Source organism: Lineus longissimus, chromosome 4, assembly GCF_910592395.1.
Source record: "Lineus longissimus chromosome 4, tnLinLong1.2, whole genome shotgun sequence".
Lineage (NCBI taxonomy): Eukaryota > Metazoa > Nemertea > Pilidiophora > Heteronemertea > Lineidae > Lineus > Lineus longissimus.
Genome location: NC_088311.1, coordinates 15,370,715 through 15,387,404, shown reverse-complemented (window position 1 = coordinate 15,387,404; position 16,690 = coordinate 15,370,715). Strand labels below are relative to the sequence as shown.

Sequence of the window (16,690 nt, the reverse complement as noted above, 5' to 3'; positions counted from 1 at the left end):
ACAATCAAGTATATATTTTCTCTATACCGGATTTTATAATTCATGTTTCTGTAGCATCCCTAATAGCTGGTCTGGTCCCGCCCTCAGAAACCCCACAAAACCCCCCAAAAATACATCAAAAAGACTAAATCTAACACATAAAGGCGAGAAAACATGGGTATTGGTCATTCTTCATGGCTGCACGGTGATAACTGATGACGTTACGGGGATTCCCCATTGTAGCGGGTGATTCAAACAACATAAGGAATTAGCCGTAGGTGCCCGTTTTCAGCTTTTTAAAAGGCTACGGCGTACTCCGTAGGAGCCCCCATATGGGTTAACCAGCATGAATTCCTAACCACCAAATATATATACGCTGGGCACAATGGCCCCTGGCCATTTCATTTTTTGCCTAGGCTGTTTTTCCTAATGGCCGATTCGAAGAAAGTGGGCCTTCTGGTTACTAAATGCCCAATGTGTCCACGGATGGAAGGACCGTCACCAGTTGAATAGTATTTAAGGTCACGCACCTGTTTTAAACCGATTACCTCACGGTTCATTGTCCAAAGCAGCGATGATGTTCAAGCATATTATCTCTGCCAGTATTGGCATCCATTGCACGTGTATTGCATGTATAATGTACACAGATGTATGCGGCAAGAATGTGTAAATGTGGCGATTTATTAAAGATCTTCGCGTCTGCTGTAGTGTTACCCCGTTTAATATTACTAGAGTGTATTCATTTCCAGTTCGAGCCGATTAAAACTTTTCAAGGGCCAATTTCACCTTGCTTGAAATCATCGTCCAGCCTTCTCCACAGGTCTTAATTTAATCAGGGCGGTTTAGCCCCGATCACTGATACTTTTGCAGACGAAGTCAGTGATGCGCGCCGCAGGCGCGCTCCCGAGCGGGGGGTCTGGGGGAGGTTTTGAATTTTTAATTCTAGAATGGCTTAGACGTGATTTCCCGGCATCTGGAGCGCAGATTTCCTGCCGATGCGTGCGGCAGTTTAGGCTTGAATAATGCCGTTTTTCGGTTGTAAAATATCATCTTTAATCATCTCACTATAAATAAAATACGTAGAGCTTCAAAAATTCGGAGATAACAAAGCTGGTAGCATGTTGATCGGCAACCTCAATCAACTAAGACTGAAGTAAGCTGAAAAAATCGCTTAGCTAGACTTACATTGCACCGCTTACAAGCAGACCCAACGAGAGAAAAGGACTGCGTAGGCCTTTAATATCTATTTGATAATCAGTGACGATTGACCCTGCTCAGCTGATAAGTATCCATGCTCACAAATCGGCAGACCCATGCAAACAAATCAATGAATTCGCGCGCAATTTCCTCCGTCGTCACCAGCATTTAAGACCTATTCCAATCTCAACACTAGAGCCGCTGATTTCGTTGTGCGTAGCCCCATCCAAGCATCGCGTGTGTCGATGATTGACGTGAAATTAGGACAGCTTATTCGCCGCCGCTCAGTCAAAAATAAATAATTTAGTGGATGCGGTGCCAGATCAAAGAGATCAAAGAGAAGGCTACTGACTCTCCGCCGCCGAGGTCAGCGGCTTGCATTCACGGCGCACTGTTCGATCTGGTTGTGGAGCGTGGAGCCCGTCGTCAATGACATGTATACTCCCGCTCCTCGAGGTGATTGGTCAGCAGCGTACGATGACCATATTTGTCTCGGGAATTATCGTCAGGGTTCGTTTTTTCCGTGCATGCGCGGTGCGAAATGTAGCACGTTGAGCTGTATTCAAAGTGAAGTGCTGGTAAATTTTGACGATAACCACGTCGCCTAATAGCGATTAACGTGACTGCCGGAGACCTCGAGGACTAGGAGGGAATTATATAGAACAAGTTACGCTGGAGGAAGACAGTGAGTGTGCCATTTCCAAGGTTGCTAATAAGGTTTGCCGCGCAATTATTTCATTGGTCGCCGTGTTCCGTCCGAGGTTTTCTGCGCCATAAATTATTGATTTTCTGTCGGGAGTGGGTTCGCGATGCGCAAGTTTAGGCCGGCGGGAAGGAAATCCGTCCGTCCCGACACAACTGCACAGTATAAAGGGTGGCATACAGGTTTTATTCGTTTATCAGATGCATCTCCGGGCTTCTAATTTCGTTTTTTTTCTGGGGGAGACAAAATAGCGATGCAGGTTATAAATCAGGGCGGCGTACTTTTTGATTGGGGCGGCAAAATTTGATCGGGGCGGACTTCGTATATTTCAGATTCAATCGGGGCGGGGCGCCCCGATTGAATGGCCCGTGGAGAAGGCTGATCGTCTGCACGAACTTTCCTGATCACACAGTAATTTTCTATACGCTACCAAAAAGGTGAGCATAAAACCCCTCAAAATCACTTTGTTTTACTTTTAGGAGGAATTTTTTCGGACAAAGACTTGAAATGTAATATGACAACCTTTTCTGAATTTCTCGAATAAAAAAGCCACTAAAGTCTTGTAGTTTCGTGGATGAGGGAATTTACCACATTCAGCTTGCAATGGCGGCCAATTCAAGCAGGGAGGGAACGATGTCGATATAAATAGTTCGGTTCATGAGTAAGAAGGTTGCCTGTCTGCGAAAATAGTTCAGTTTGAGATCAATGCACGGCCTTGCCATATCAGTTGAATGGTATTTTCCAGTAAAAATTATAATATGAGAATTAGGTGTATTTAAATTGAAGAAAATGATGAAGTTTCAGTCTTACTTATGTGGTTTAGGACCTCAAATTAACTCGTTGTGGTCAAAAAGCTGATTCGTGTGTTAAAAGCCATCAAAAATCCCCTCTAACTTCAGACCTCCCTAACCCTGAAATTATCACACATACTGTACAACGAAAATTTCATGGTTTGACAGGCTTCGATGAATCTATTTGGCTGTGAAAGTATTCCTCACTGATTAACTCTGGGGAAAAGTGTATGAGCGTGTGGATTGTGACAATATAACTGAAAAATGGCTTAGACATTTATTACAGGTACGTGACCTTAACTAGCTCAGCTGACTTTCATTAGCCGAGCCAAACTTTTTTTAATGAGTTCTGATAAAAAAATTTCTTTTCAGTTGCTGCGACATGCCTTCAATGAGCTGAGTCGAGGCAAGGCCAAGAAGGACAGTGTGTCAAACACAGCTCGGTGATTCTGGATGGAAATAACGCAAAGTTAGCAATAACAGACATTTTCAAATTTGTTTTGAATCTCACTTCAGAATCTTGTAAGTTTTTGCCATGAGCAAAATTCTTCTTTGTGGCTGCACGTTTTTCAAAGCCACTATATTTTTTAAAAATTTTTAACCCTTTCGCTGCAGTTGACATGCATAGCATGTCATTTACATGGTCCCATGTTGTGCGGGTGACATGCATGGCATGTCACGCTCTTCTAAAATATTTATTCACCAGCACATGGTCGCAACCTCAGGATTAATTAGTTTCATCCTATTAGTATAGATGGCGACACTTTCGAATAGTTTCGACCGTTCAGTTATAAAGTTAGCTCCACTGTTTATTATTGGTATCGACTGTCAGTACATGGCAGCGCTGGTAAAAAAATGGCTGCCGCAGCGGAAGGGTTAAGTGTTCATGTTCGGGGTCAAACAAGCGTGAAATAAGAAGAAACTTTGTGGGAAAAATAACTTTGTTAGATTAAGAGAAGAATACAAAGGTACATGATGGAAGACGCCATATTGTCACAATCAGTTCCGACGAAAGACACTGTCCCAAAGAAAGCTAAATTCCGTGAGAGGTATCTGATGCACGACTACTACAGTAAGCTGGCAATTTTTGCGGCACACAGTTATAGGTTATGAAACTGGTTACAAACGTCTGAGGCTAAGGTTTATCCGTAATTTGAGGTGAAATTTGAGAAGATGATAAAATTTAGATAAAGCGGGCCGTGGCGGCTGGTACGAGTGCACAGGCCCGAACCAAACATGGTTATAAGTGACAAGGAAAGATGGTGCCAGATATGTTGAACTGTATACCCTGAAATATATGTGGCCAATTAGGCTTAACAAAATTGCATGCTGATCTACCAAGTTGTGCCTATTATCCATCCTCTCCCCCTTATTGAATGTCAGAACAGTTCTTTCTGCATTATTGGTAAGTCTCTGTGGAATTCCTTCCTTTCCCACACGTCCACATGGCAACAACACAAACATTTCACTTGTGGGTGTTGCAGCAGACACGCACAGGAAGTCTTCGTTGGTAGTGGAAGGCCAGGTGTTTAATAGTTATAATGGTTATTGCTTGAGCGATTATACAAGTATGCTGACCTCACACAAATGCACTGTGCCTGTTGTAAAGAAAAAGGGTACCATCATAAAGCGAGGTTGGCAGTATCGCTTCAGGCTGTCATTCAATTACTTTGTGTCGAGCAATTTAATTAGCCATTCTTGGTCCTTTGGGCTGGCGCTGAAAGGAGTCATTGGGTCATTGAGCCAGGGGTCATTGCGCATTCCTATGGTCACTTGCACTACCCCTAGTATCATGTTGAGCTGAAACATATTTGATTGGTCAACAAATAACATTTGACATGCAAATAAGATGTAAAAAGTGTTTTGACACTTGGCATATTCATGGCCTATTTAATCGGCAGAAAGATGACTTATCAGTCTACATAATCATTTACCCTATTATGTGATCACAAATTAATAAAACTTCATGGACATGGATAATATATGAGCCAATGCTGATATAAAAGATCAATTGCCTCTGCAAGAAAATTGCGTCATTTAGTCGGGGCCATGCGGGCACTCCGAGCAAAATAGAACCGAAGAAGCACGTGTTACAATACCCAATTGCGCGAGCGCTGTTAACATATTATTTCAAAATCCTTTTTGATAATTTATTTTCATATCTAAGTATAAGGCTTCTTTATCTGTATTCATCCTGATAATTGGACAATTTGACAATTAGTTGGTCGGCTACAAACGATTTTTGGTCCTGTTGAAACAGTACTGACACGTAGTGCCCGGGTCAAAGGTCATTGTGAGATTCTGGCGGCGAAGAGCGATATGATTGGATATGATGTACACGAGTATCCAGGGTCTAGTGGTGCAGCCATTTTAAATGCTTATCAAGTAGACCCCGGATGTAGAGGTTGGTGAAAGGAGGAGACTTTAGGATTGATGTTCACCACCAGTAAGTCGGTGTTACAGGTTTTAGTGCAAGGTCTGAAATGGACAAAACGGGAAATAAGTGTTTTAAATCGAGGGAGACAACTCAGATATCACTTCTTTGACATTTTATTTGCAGACGCTTAAAAGACGCTTAAAATGTGCAGTCGCATCCAACCAGCACGTACGAACCTGTGCATGCATTGTTTTGAATGTTACTGAAACCCAATGTTTAAATCGCGAGTGCTGCGTGTAATTGTTTTACGGCCAATTTGAATTTCGCGCGCGTTAGTTTGAGATGCGCCCTCTTTTCTGCTCCGGAGTTGTGATGTCAGCGCTTTCGCCCTTTTTGTGTGTTTTGAGAAATGTCCTTGCGGACCTTTCGTCTTTTTCGTGGGAGTTTCTCTCTTTCGTGCTCATGTTTTAGGCCAAGAGCATTTATAAACGAGGTAAATGATGATGTATAGATCTCCCATGCCCCATTTGAGTAATCGTTGTAAGCTGTGGACCTGAGAATTTGGGCCTGTATTGGTCGCTGTTTGTGCTCTGTCAGGCTGTTGCGAGCGCACCTCGGTGCATGTGTCCGTGTACGGGCAGTGCATTGTAGGTGTACTAATGTATGTGGAGGACGTCTCCTGGGTGATCTCACAGCAGCGTATTGATTTCTCAGTGCTAAGTGAAGACATTTTTGTAAGACCATTTGCATTCTTGTATTTTCAGAAACAATTCAATTTGATGATTCAACAACAAAGATTTATCAAAAGTTACTCGGCTCTTGGTTTATTTCCTGATCCTATCCGAAGCCATACCCCCACCATGCATCCAAATTTGATCATACCAGATTTAAAGGGAAACTGCATTCACAAAACGTTGGGCCCCCACTGCACAATGCCACACTCTCCCCCCATTGAAAAATGTCGTCCGCGACATATGTCCTACAAGTAGATAAACTGAAAGAAATGATTAATGCCAAAGTTACTCACAACAGGTGCTACATGAGAGACATGGTGTACTTACTACCAAACAATTTAGAGGATCCTGTACTCCTAAAAATTTGACGATCAAGACTTGTTCAAGTAGAGGCCAACTCCTCAACATCCATCTGCTATTATCGTCTTCTGTCCCTCATAAGTAATCTCTTGACTCCAGAGTATAATATAAACAACTTACCTACTTATTATCGCTATTATTGGCCTACATATCTGAACTCATTCTACCTAGTCATACTCTTAAATTTCAAAACTGACTCATCTACATAACATGGAATGTAATAGAAAAACTATCTGAACGCGCGAGTATATTTCTGACTTCGCTAATTGCTCTTGTATTATACCACTGTTTGCCATTGTCCAAAGGCTGGGTAATTAACGCAATGCAGCCCTCCAAACACCGGTAACACCTGTGGTCTTTCTTCATAGGTCGGATTTCCTAGCCTATCGTACACCAACACCTGGGGTTGTCATCGCTGAAGTTGTGGCCTAACCACCGTAACCTCTTCGCTGGAAGTACCAACTGAGCTGAAATCTAGTTCCTCCGAGTCAACATGCTCATCTGACAATGGTTGGAATGCTGCAGCCTCTGGGTTCAGATCTGACTCCCTTTCAACCATGGTTTCATCTACATTGGTCCCTGGTGTGTTACTATCCTGGTCTTGGACAACAATTATTTCATCTGATGAATCACTATCATCAGCGTCAGACTGCTCTCCCACATTCTGCCGTCTCATATCTCGTACTCTTCGAGGCTGTCTCCTCTTCAGTTGTTGTGGTTGGATCTCTTCAAATGGTGACACATCACACTGAAGTAGAAAATGGTGCAACACTCTTGTCCTTCCATTGGCTTTCTCAGGTTTTACTTTATACACCGGGGAGTTGGGAGACAATCGGCAGGTCACCACATGAATATCTTCCTCCCCGTATGATCTGAGCTTGCCTGGTCCCCCTCTCTCACTCAGGTTCCTTACTAGTACACTGTCTCCTTCTTAAAGGACTGGACTCCACAGGTGATTATCATAATTCTTCTTGCCCTTCTTCTGGGATTTTTGGATCTTCTCTCTGGCCAATTCATAGGATTCTTTCATCTGCCCTGTCCACTTCTCCACAGTATCAGTTCCCCTTTCTCCTTCAAAGCCTAAGATAACATCAATAGGAAACCTCGGAGATCGGCCAAACAGGAGTTGAAAAGGAGAATATCAAGTCGATTCGTTTTGAGTGCAGTTATAAGCATGTACAACTTTATTGACATAACTCTTCCAGTTGGTCTTATGTTGCTGTCCCAAGGTCCCTAGCATTCCCAATATTATTGTTCGGTTCATTCGTTCACATTGACCATTTCCCTGAGGAGGATATGGCGTGGTTCTTGATCGTCCAATTCCACATCTCTTTTGGTGCCGATGGAATAGTTGGTTCTCAAACTCACGACCCGGATCGTGATGGATTTTACCGGGGAACTCAAAATCGCGGAATGAAATCATTGAAGATCTTGTCAGCGGCAGTTCTTCCAGCTTTATTTTTTGTAGGATAAGCTTGTGTGAGTCGAGTAAAATGATTCACGACCACTAGCATGTGCTCGTAGCCACCTTTTGACCGTTCTAGATGGACGAAGTCTATGGATACCAACTCGAAGGGTTGTGTAGTCTGTATTGGGTGTAATTCTGCTCTGCGTGTCACATTTGGTTTCTTGTCCTTGAGACATCGACACTTCTTTCTCACATAATTCGTGATATCTGTCGGCATGCCTGGCCAGTAGAATCTTGCTTGTGCTAGTCCAATCACTTTCTCGGAACCAACCCTTGTATGAGGAATATATTTAGTGCTGAATCAAACATGACCAAATGCCCTAACTGTGTAAGTCTTCTGAAGGTGGCCATTTTAACAGGCTCATGCCTTAAGATTTTTTGAATGAGCATTAGAATTATAAGCATCGCAGGACCTATTCTTAGATCATACTTGTGAAACGTCTTATTGACTCACCTTGTTCACATTGAGTGACGCTGTTGAGCACGTCTCACGGCTCCATATTGTTGACAGCGTTATGCCATTTTCTCTGTTGTGGTAATGTGCGTATTACGTTATAGATAGCGCTGCGTGGTATTATGGGCAATGCAATACACAAACATTCCCCGGTTTTTCTTTTAAAGTCAATCCAAAATCTAAAAACAACAATACTGATAAAAACAATGACGATCCTATTCCTTAGATAATGCATTTTCTTAAATGTTCCATTTCAAACTGTCAATGTCACTAATGATCAAACTTCAACTTCTAACATTGTACAATATTGTCTTTTGATTCCTTTAGACATCCAAAACATATGTGCATTTTATTGTCCTTTGGTACTAGATATCCAGTGCAATCTTCCCACCATGGAATAGGTGTGTGGACAAAAATCAAACACCACCAAATTCAAAGAAAATGGTATCACCAGAAAGAGCTTTGAAAACCCTTCAAATAAAGCCAAACATTATGCAATTATGTCCAGTATTAAGAAAGTTACAGCATTTTTAATTATTGTAATTAACGCTAATTTTGTTACCATTGTTTTAAGGCTAATGCATTGGGAGCTCGTGATCGAAAACGAGCATTTTTTGAGGAAAACGTCTGTAACTTTCTTAAAAGTTAATATTCAAGATATCTTGATGAAACTTTCAGTGAAGATTGATCAGACTCTTAGCTGTCTATTTTAACTCTTAAAAAGGAGATAGGCACCTTATATGAAGTGTTGAAATTAGAAAAAAAGTGGGAGATGTTGATAAAAAAAAAGTAAAATTGACCAAAGAATTATGTTTCAGCGTAAATTACCAGTAACTTCCAGTCAAAAGTATGATCAATCTATGAACTAAGATATCTTGTTAAAAGAAAGAGATCAAATTAATCAAATATACCTGCAATTTGCCTTAGAGTAGGTTATCTGTTATGTTCATAAATCAGCATAGCATCCAAAAGTATTGAGTTCCGTTTGAACAAAGTATCAGCATAGCATCCAATTATGTGACTAGCTATTTGACTAGCTCAGCTGACAAAGTCAGCTGAGCTAGTCAAATAGCTATCCGAGTGGTGTCCGTCCATCCATCCATCCATCCGTCCGTGGACAAAATTGGGCATTTTGTAATCATACAACCGAGGCACTTCAAATCTAGTCTTGCTTATAAACACCGCAGAAAATGTTGCTTACGGAAACAAAATTGGGCGATTCGACTCAAATTCAGCTCCCCAGGGGGCAAAATGCGTAAATGAAAAAACAATTTTTTGACGCTCTATTCCAGCAGATAAAAGCTTGAAATAAAGTTGAAAAGGTCTTCATGATACAGAAGTTTTGATATAAAATAGATTAGTGTCGATTTATATCACCAGTTGGTGGTAGTGAGCAAAACTGTTGTTTGACTCCGGATGATTCCGCTTTAAATTTCCCGCCGAGGTTACCTGGAGTACTATCATCAAGAAAATGGCGGTGACCTTTTTATTTCTACCGGAGCGATGATTTTGTAAGTGACAAATTTTCTTTTTTAAGCCTTTACGGAAATGTATTTTGGTACGAAACTTCACACGTTTATAGAAAAGATCAACGAGAATGTGTTCAAATGCCCTCATAATGACGAGTTCAACAGAATTTGGTCAAAACAACCTTCGAATGGAGTCAACTTTCTTTGCGAAATTGAAGCGACGACCTCATTATTTATAGTAATTGATGCAGATCTGAGTCCAGCTGATGGGTGATGTTCTGATTTGTGTTCAAACTATTGGAAACTTCGGAAATTAGTTCTGTTAGTTCTACTATTCTGCAGGAGTATATTATAGCCATTGATGTTGACACCTAAAAGCACGAAAACTTTGTTGTGACTGGGAGCTGGAGTCAGTATTGTTTTCGCTCAGGTTTCTCGTCCAATCACGTGACCTCTCCAACACTCGATAATGCACTCTTTTCGTCCACGTTTTAGGCCAATCTTCGGCATGAACATGAAATTTAATAAGCGCAGTACTTAAATCAGATGTTTCTCTCGCCTTGAAAACATTCCTGAGTAAAAATCCATTGAGATTAGCCGAGTTAATCTACTTTTTCCGTGCTTAAAATCTCTGGCGCTGAATTCTATAAATAGAAACTATCAACATCGCGGCAGTGTGGTTCCCATTGTGCGCCCTCCCACTTCACACCATGTCAGGAAGTTTAACGGAGAGGGAGGGCGTGCGGTAAGAAGAATGGCCAAAATGACGTCACGTTTTCCTGGCAATGCCTCTTGCCAGACCAGTCAAGCATTGGGAAAGCATCTTTAATTCAGACAACGTTAGAACTAGTAAAACGAATATGTTAATTTGCAGAATTAAAAGCAGATTTCACCACTAACCAGTCAAATCGGAATACGACGGCGCAAAATGTTCTCGCTTTCCTCCTGCTAAAAAACCTTGTTCCCGCACTCCTATTTTAATTTATGCCAAGGAATATGATATGATCTGTTTTCACTTGTTTGTAATTAAATGGTATTCATATAATGAGATCAATAGTAGTGTCCGTGCAATGTCAGATCCCATCGTTCAACCATGGAGGTATTATTAAGAAGGAGAGAGAACGGCCTAAGACCTCAGAATTAATCCCCTACTAATCCCCGGCTTGCATTGTTTGCCCCATTGTTCTCCAATACACATTCCTCGCGGCAGCGCTCTTTGAGTACGATCATCCCTTCCGACAGTGAACCGAACTGCAGCGCCCTCTATAACATTCGACCCGTAGTCGAAAGTTTTATTCTCGTGTTTCGCGCTTTGTTGTTGTTGATTTAGTTATGGCCGCGAGTTCTTCGAATTCGCGACAGAATTCTCGAAAAAAAGAGACCAATATCGCAAAAAATCGGTTGATAGATTCCAGACGCACAGTAGATTTAAGGTTTGTACTATACTTACTTTCAAATTAAGATTTTAAGTGTTTCTAAAACTTTCTAGAAAGAACGATTTTGACCAATAAATAGATGAAGGTTTGAATGATTGTATACATATTGTCAAATGCATGCGAACTGATGCGAACATTTAGAATTTTGTTTCTGAAGATCACCGTTTTCTGGAAAAGCAGTATGGCCACACCCCTCTCTCTAGCTACTTTCTATGGCCGATTAGTCACGGAAGTTGCCGATCGCGACTCGGAAACTAGCTCGGCAGTTTCCGATACTTTCCGACATAACGCGCTCGGCCGGCCGGGGTATTGGAAGGCATTAACGCGAGGGGTTTCGAATACACATATCTATTGTTGTCCAAACATCGGAAGGATGATTGTATCCTTTGAAGCGGGCTCCGTTCTCTCTCCTTCTTAATAATACCTCCATGGTTCAACTAGTCTTCTCTCCCCAGGTGCCTCACAGACACGGACCTTCACAGGTCCCCATACTCCAACTCTTACGATATCGCCCTCAAAACAATCCTGGAGTCATGAATTCACAGGTGCTCCTGTGAAATCTCAGTTCTAGTTTATTTATCAAACTTTATCGAGTGTTCTCGAATCGAATGGATGTGTCGATCGTCGGGGCGGATTGATATGTGGTTAGGTTGTGCGTCCAAGGCGATTAGGTCATTCAGTTAGTTTGAGAAAGATCATGATCATGAAGATGCGTGTTGTGTTATCATAACCGGAAAATAAGTTGGAGTTATTATTAGTACTACGATTCTTACATGAGTAAAAAGTAGACGTTTTAAGCATCACAATAATGTTACTCCCATAAAAAAACTGTCAATTCTCCTTACCACTCACAGAAGCCAAGCCATTGGCATTGCTGTTAAGTTATGCAGGGGCTTAATCAATTACCTGCACTCCCTGTGGGGTGAATAACATTACCTTTTGAACAGCTGCCTGTAGGGGGATGATTGGAACAGCCGGTATACCTGCTGACCTGCTGAACCCAGGTTAATGTTATTTTCAATCCACGATTGCAGGTCACCTGATTTTCGAGATTTCGCGGGAAATGAAATTGTAAACAAACGCATGTGTGCAGTTCAAATGTAAACAAAAATGTATTTTTGGTACTTTTGGTTGCTGGACTTGGGTTTTCCCGCAGTTAGGAGCTGGGGTCAAATTGGTGGTCTATTGTGCTGTTTTAGTCAGAGGTAGCCCTTGATTATGAAGGGATTTTCAAATTAAGGTTACCATGGTCTTTTTATGTGCTCAGCTCACCACAGCTTTCAATACTTGATGTATCTGAAGAGGCGCGCGGAACCTGACATGGCCTTACCAAGGAGCTGCTCACGGTGCTGAACTTCTAACTTGCCTGTCGACTAAGTGCCTTTTTGGCCGAGACATTGCTACATGTAGGAGGAGCACGCATTTTAAATTTATAGTAGTGATAGTACAGTTGGTTCGAGCCATTTGGAAGCCGACATGTGAAGGCCTATCTGGGTTCTCCTTCTTGTCCGTATAAAAAGGGGCATATTGCTGACTAAGGAACAAGGCATATTGACATTGCCTCATCATCTCTATGGGACCAATTGATACTTTTATATGCATGCATACAGGGTCCGAGTCTGTGGACAATTGGTTTGATTAATTTGTCTCTTCGATATTGCTCCTTTATTGCATTAGATTTTCATCGCAATTCAATCTATTCAAGATATAGCCAATTTGAACCTGTCTGCGCCAAGGATAGATTGGTTCCAGATCGACTCACTAGGGATACGCAGTAGAGCACAATGTCATGAAAAACGACCCTTTGTATTGTAAATTCCAATCACCTGCAGGACAGGTCAATTTCCCTCAATAAAATTAATTTTGTTGACTCCTGTAATCTCTACCTTAGTAAAAAAAAGACAGTGGTGTTAGTCCCAAACTGGTAATTTCTATTTATTTTGACCTCTGTTAAATCAGGATACCTCTCAATTACAGACAGCATTTTGTATCCTTGTGCTGCACAACCCAGCCTGGACATACCACAGTTGTCCATGGAGAAGTATCATCCTCTCTGACACTTCTTTTCTGTAAAGCTACCGATACAACATACTGAACTAGGGATATCTTCCGTTGCCTCCTGTAATATTTACATACCATGGCTGATTAGTTCAATCATATTTTATCCAGCTGGCAGCTCTGCATTGGAAATTTTAGTGGTATAACGTGTTCTCTTGACCTTCAAACAGTAGTATAAAGCCGATATTTACTACTTTATAACCTCAGTCCTATGTTATTAGGTCATCCAGCTGAGCGCCAGGCCCTTGGGCCTCTTGTTAAAGTCTTTGCCCGGCTCCTTTCACAACTGAAGAACAAATAAATCACATGTCCATTCAAAAGTTCATTGGATTTTCCAGTAAGTTTGTGAAGTTTTCATTCAGATAGGTCCTCTTTATCCCCGGTTTAGCATACATTTAGTAAACAACGCTCCTTAACCAATGAAAATCTCCAAATGATGTCACGTGACCTCAACATCCGGGACCAGCCGGTTGCAGACAGAATTGAACATGTTGAAAGTGTAACAAACCTCTAGTTGAGGGGGCCGTAGATCTTGCCTGCCTAGTGCCATGGCGATACACTAGGCCAGCATGTTGTTGGTAAATCCAAGCAAGTCAGGAAGTCCATGCAGAGTATAGATATAAAGTTACAAAAGAAAGAATTTATTGCGACGTCCTTTCGAGATGTACATGTAGTTGACAAAGCAGAGTTCATACAAAATGGTTGATACAGAGGTGTCCGATGAGTCGGAGAAGCAGGATAGGTTCCTGTAGCAGGAGGTCCTCGCCAAGGGTGTTTCCTATACGCTTACTATTCCTGAACTCCCGAACCAGATCACAAAGCGATATTATATTGTCCTGTAACAATTACGAAACCAAACTGTTTACTAGCAACAATCTCAAAACAAACAATCTTACAAACCCTTATCTAAGAAATGACGATCTGTCAATCACAGACCTGCCAGACAGGGAATAATTCCATAAAATGTTACTTAAATCATACTTTAAGCCATTTGAACCTGTTAACTAGTCAATGACCCCTAGGTTTCAATCATTAAATCCCCAAATATCACGGTTGAAGCCCTAAACTTGACCAAAGGAATTTCAAAGCCTAACAACGAGACTTGATGTCGCCTGTCTTTTAGACCTCTTCTTAGAAGGGCTTCTTAGTAATTTCATAAAGGAGCTTAGTGCCCTAACGCGACATACCAATTTACGGCTATTAAACAAACCAAGAATGTCAATATAATACTTCCATAATGGAAAACCCTTCAAGTGATGAAACCTTTTTGCACTAACATGTGTCATCATCGTATTAACTACGTGATAACGAGCCTACTATGCATCTCAAGGATTTAACATAATGATGTTTAGAAGTTAATCCTAATCCTTATCTCGGACAACATGTGGTTTAATCTCGATGACAATCCGAGATAACTCTAATCTATCCAGGATTCAATAAAGGTTATCAAAACTCTAAATGTGCCAATACATCATGCAATACCAGTAAGTTGCTATCTGTAACACCTCCTCCCTTAGGGGAGATTCGTCCCGAATCTTAATCGATATGACTATAAAAAAAAAAAAGGTTAATTTACGACAAACTGCAATGTTTGAGGTATTTGCAACAGTACGATAACCTAACTTACAACAGGAAGGGAGTGTAATACGTTTATTTTAAGCCAACGTGTCCGAAGGCCTGTTTCGTAACATTTTGACTAAAGTAGCCTACACGCAGATTTGTATCGTTCTCATAGACTTTCCAATGTTGAAATCTTTAAACCATGCTCGATTAACCTTATCTTATAAAAAAAAACACACAAACAGAGCCGGTTATTAAGGGCTTCGATTTTGTTTAAGATCATAAAAACGAATATGCAAATAAACAATACATGACTGTATAAAATTATAAAGAATGGGAACTTCCAGATAATTCAATTAAAATCTGGTTGAATAATAGCAATGTAAACATGTATTTCCGGACACCTTATTCTGGACAACATTGCTTGATAATAATAACTGCTCAGATTCAACAATCATACCCATCTAAGGGTTAAACAATAAGGCAGCGGACTCTTGGTCGGCGGCCTGTTTAGCGGCGGACTCTTTTGGTCGGCGGCCATCAATAAAAATACAAATACACTTCTGAACCAAAGCAAAATAACTACAATAATCTAATGTCACCCTACCTAAACTTTCTTTTGTACTGCTTACATTACTATCTTACTTATTCCCATCATATTACAACTAAAATTTTTAAAGTACTCGAACATAGGATAATGTAAATCCCAACCTCAGAAATAAATGATGTAAGACCATTGAAAAAAAAAATCATTTCACATAAGAAATCGATTGCAAGTACAATTTACCAAAGTTATACCACGATATTACATCTGAAACTAAGTCAGGTGTGTCTATTAGCCGTCCTTCAGGAAAAAACGAAATAAAATAGTGTTCTCACACATACCCAAATCTAGTTGTACGTTAAAAATGTCATACTTGATAAGTAAGGAAAAGTACAAACATCCATTAACACAATAGCCAGTAACAAAAAGGAGACGGACATCAATGAGTGACAGGCATAGGTACACTTGATTTTCAGTAGAGCATGAAGTGTAGTCTCCTCGACTTTGATGGTAGATCTCCTAATTCCACATTGCAGTCAGAAACATCGTATCGCAGCGACTTCTGCAACGGATTGAAGTCAAAGGATGCAACTCGATACTCATAGTTGTCTTTCCCCAAAAATAATCTACAGTCCTGCTGATACTGACGTACACAATCATCTACAATGGACCTCTTGTCCATCTGTAAAGTCCTTGATGGGCCATTGATAGCAGTAATCCGGACAGTCAAGGTAACACCTGCATTCATTCGAATATCCTTATGAGTTTCAATATTGCTGGTAGTTGATGTAACAAAAGATTTCACACAGTTACTAGGATCTTTATATTGCTGTTCCTCCTTCCCTATTGTGCATTCTTCCCTTAGACATCTTGGAGGGAATGGTTTGCTTCGACGGCCAATTTTCATTCTCTCAAAATTATCAACTCCAGATTTAATCACCTCCGGCACACGTTTGTTTTCAACTGCAATTGTTCCCACAGTTGAGATTGTGCTTGAACTTTCAGAAACTCGTAACACGTCGGATACTTCAGATTCACTTGATGAGCTCCCAAATGAATTACCCGGAGAATCTAGGTCGCTTTGATCATAAAGTGCTTCCTGAGTCAGCTTATTGTAAAACGTTGATGTGGTGGATTGCCTATCACAGCTACGATTAGGACTAACTGCGTTTTCGACCAAACTATCTAAGTTTGAGAAAGTTGACTTTGAATTCCCGGCAAAGTCGCTTTGGTCCTCCGTAGTCCCCTTAAAACATCTTGGATAAGCGCAAGATGATAATACTTCTGGTTCATCAGCTTGAATACAACCGTGCGTGTCCTGTTCCTTTGTGCCCGACCCCTTAGTTCGAGCACTATGACTTATAGTTACATCGTCTTCAACTAACTGTTCCCGTGGTAAAGTGTCATCTTCACTGAAATATTTCGAGCATTTCCTTGCAATGTTTGAGGGCGTTCGGTCCTGTGTCGAAGCTACATGTATATCGTCTCTATCTGAATGTCATATTCCGTTTGACTTCGATTCGCACGGAAAAGCGTGGACATTAAGATCGCTTCCTATCA

At 41.0% G+C, this 16,690-nt stretch overlaps 1 protein-coding gene across 3 annotated transcripts in view; it reads left to right on the top strand.

Annotated features, from left to right (window-relative positions):
• Positions 1-16,690, top strand: part of LOC135486865 (protein phosphatase 1 regulatory subunit pprA-like) — a 92,748-nt gene that overhangs the window by 48,192 nt on the left and 27,866 nt on the right. For 2 of the 3 annotated variants that reach the window (XM_064769978.1, XM_064769977.1), the window contains one exon: positions 3,043-5,858. In XM_064769978.1, the coding sequence (XP_064626048.1) occupies positions 3,043-3,117 (75 nt within the window). In that variant the 3' untranslated portion in view covers positions 3,118-5,858. Of the gene's footprint in view, positions 1-3,042; positions 5,859-16,690 lie in introns of those variants that run through there. The other variant, XR_010446750.1, reaches the window with a different exon arrangement.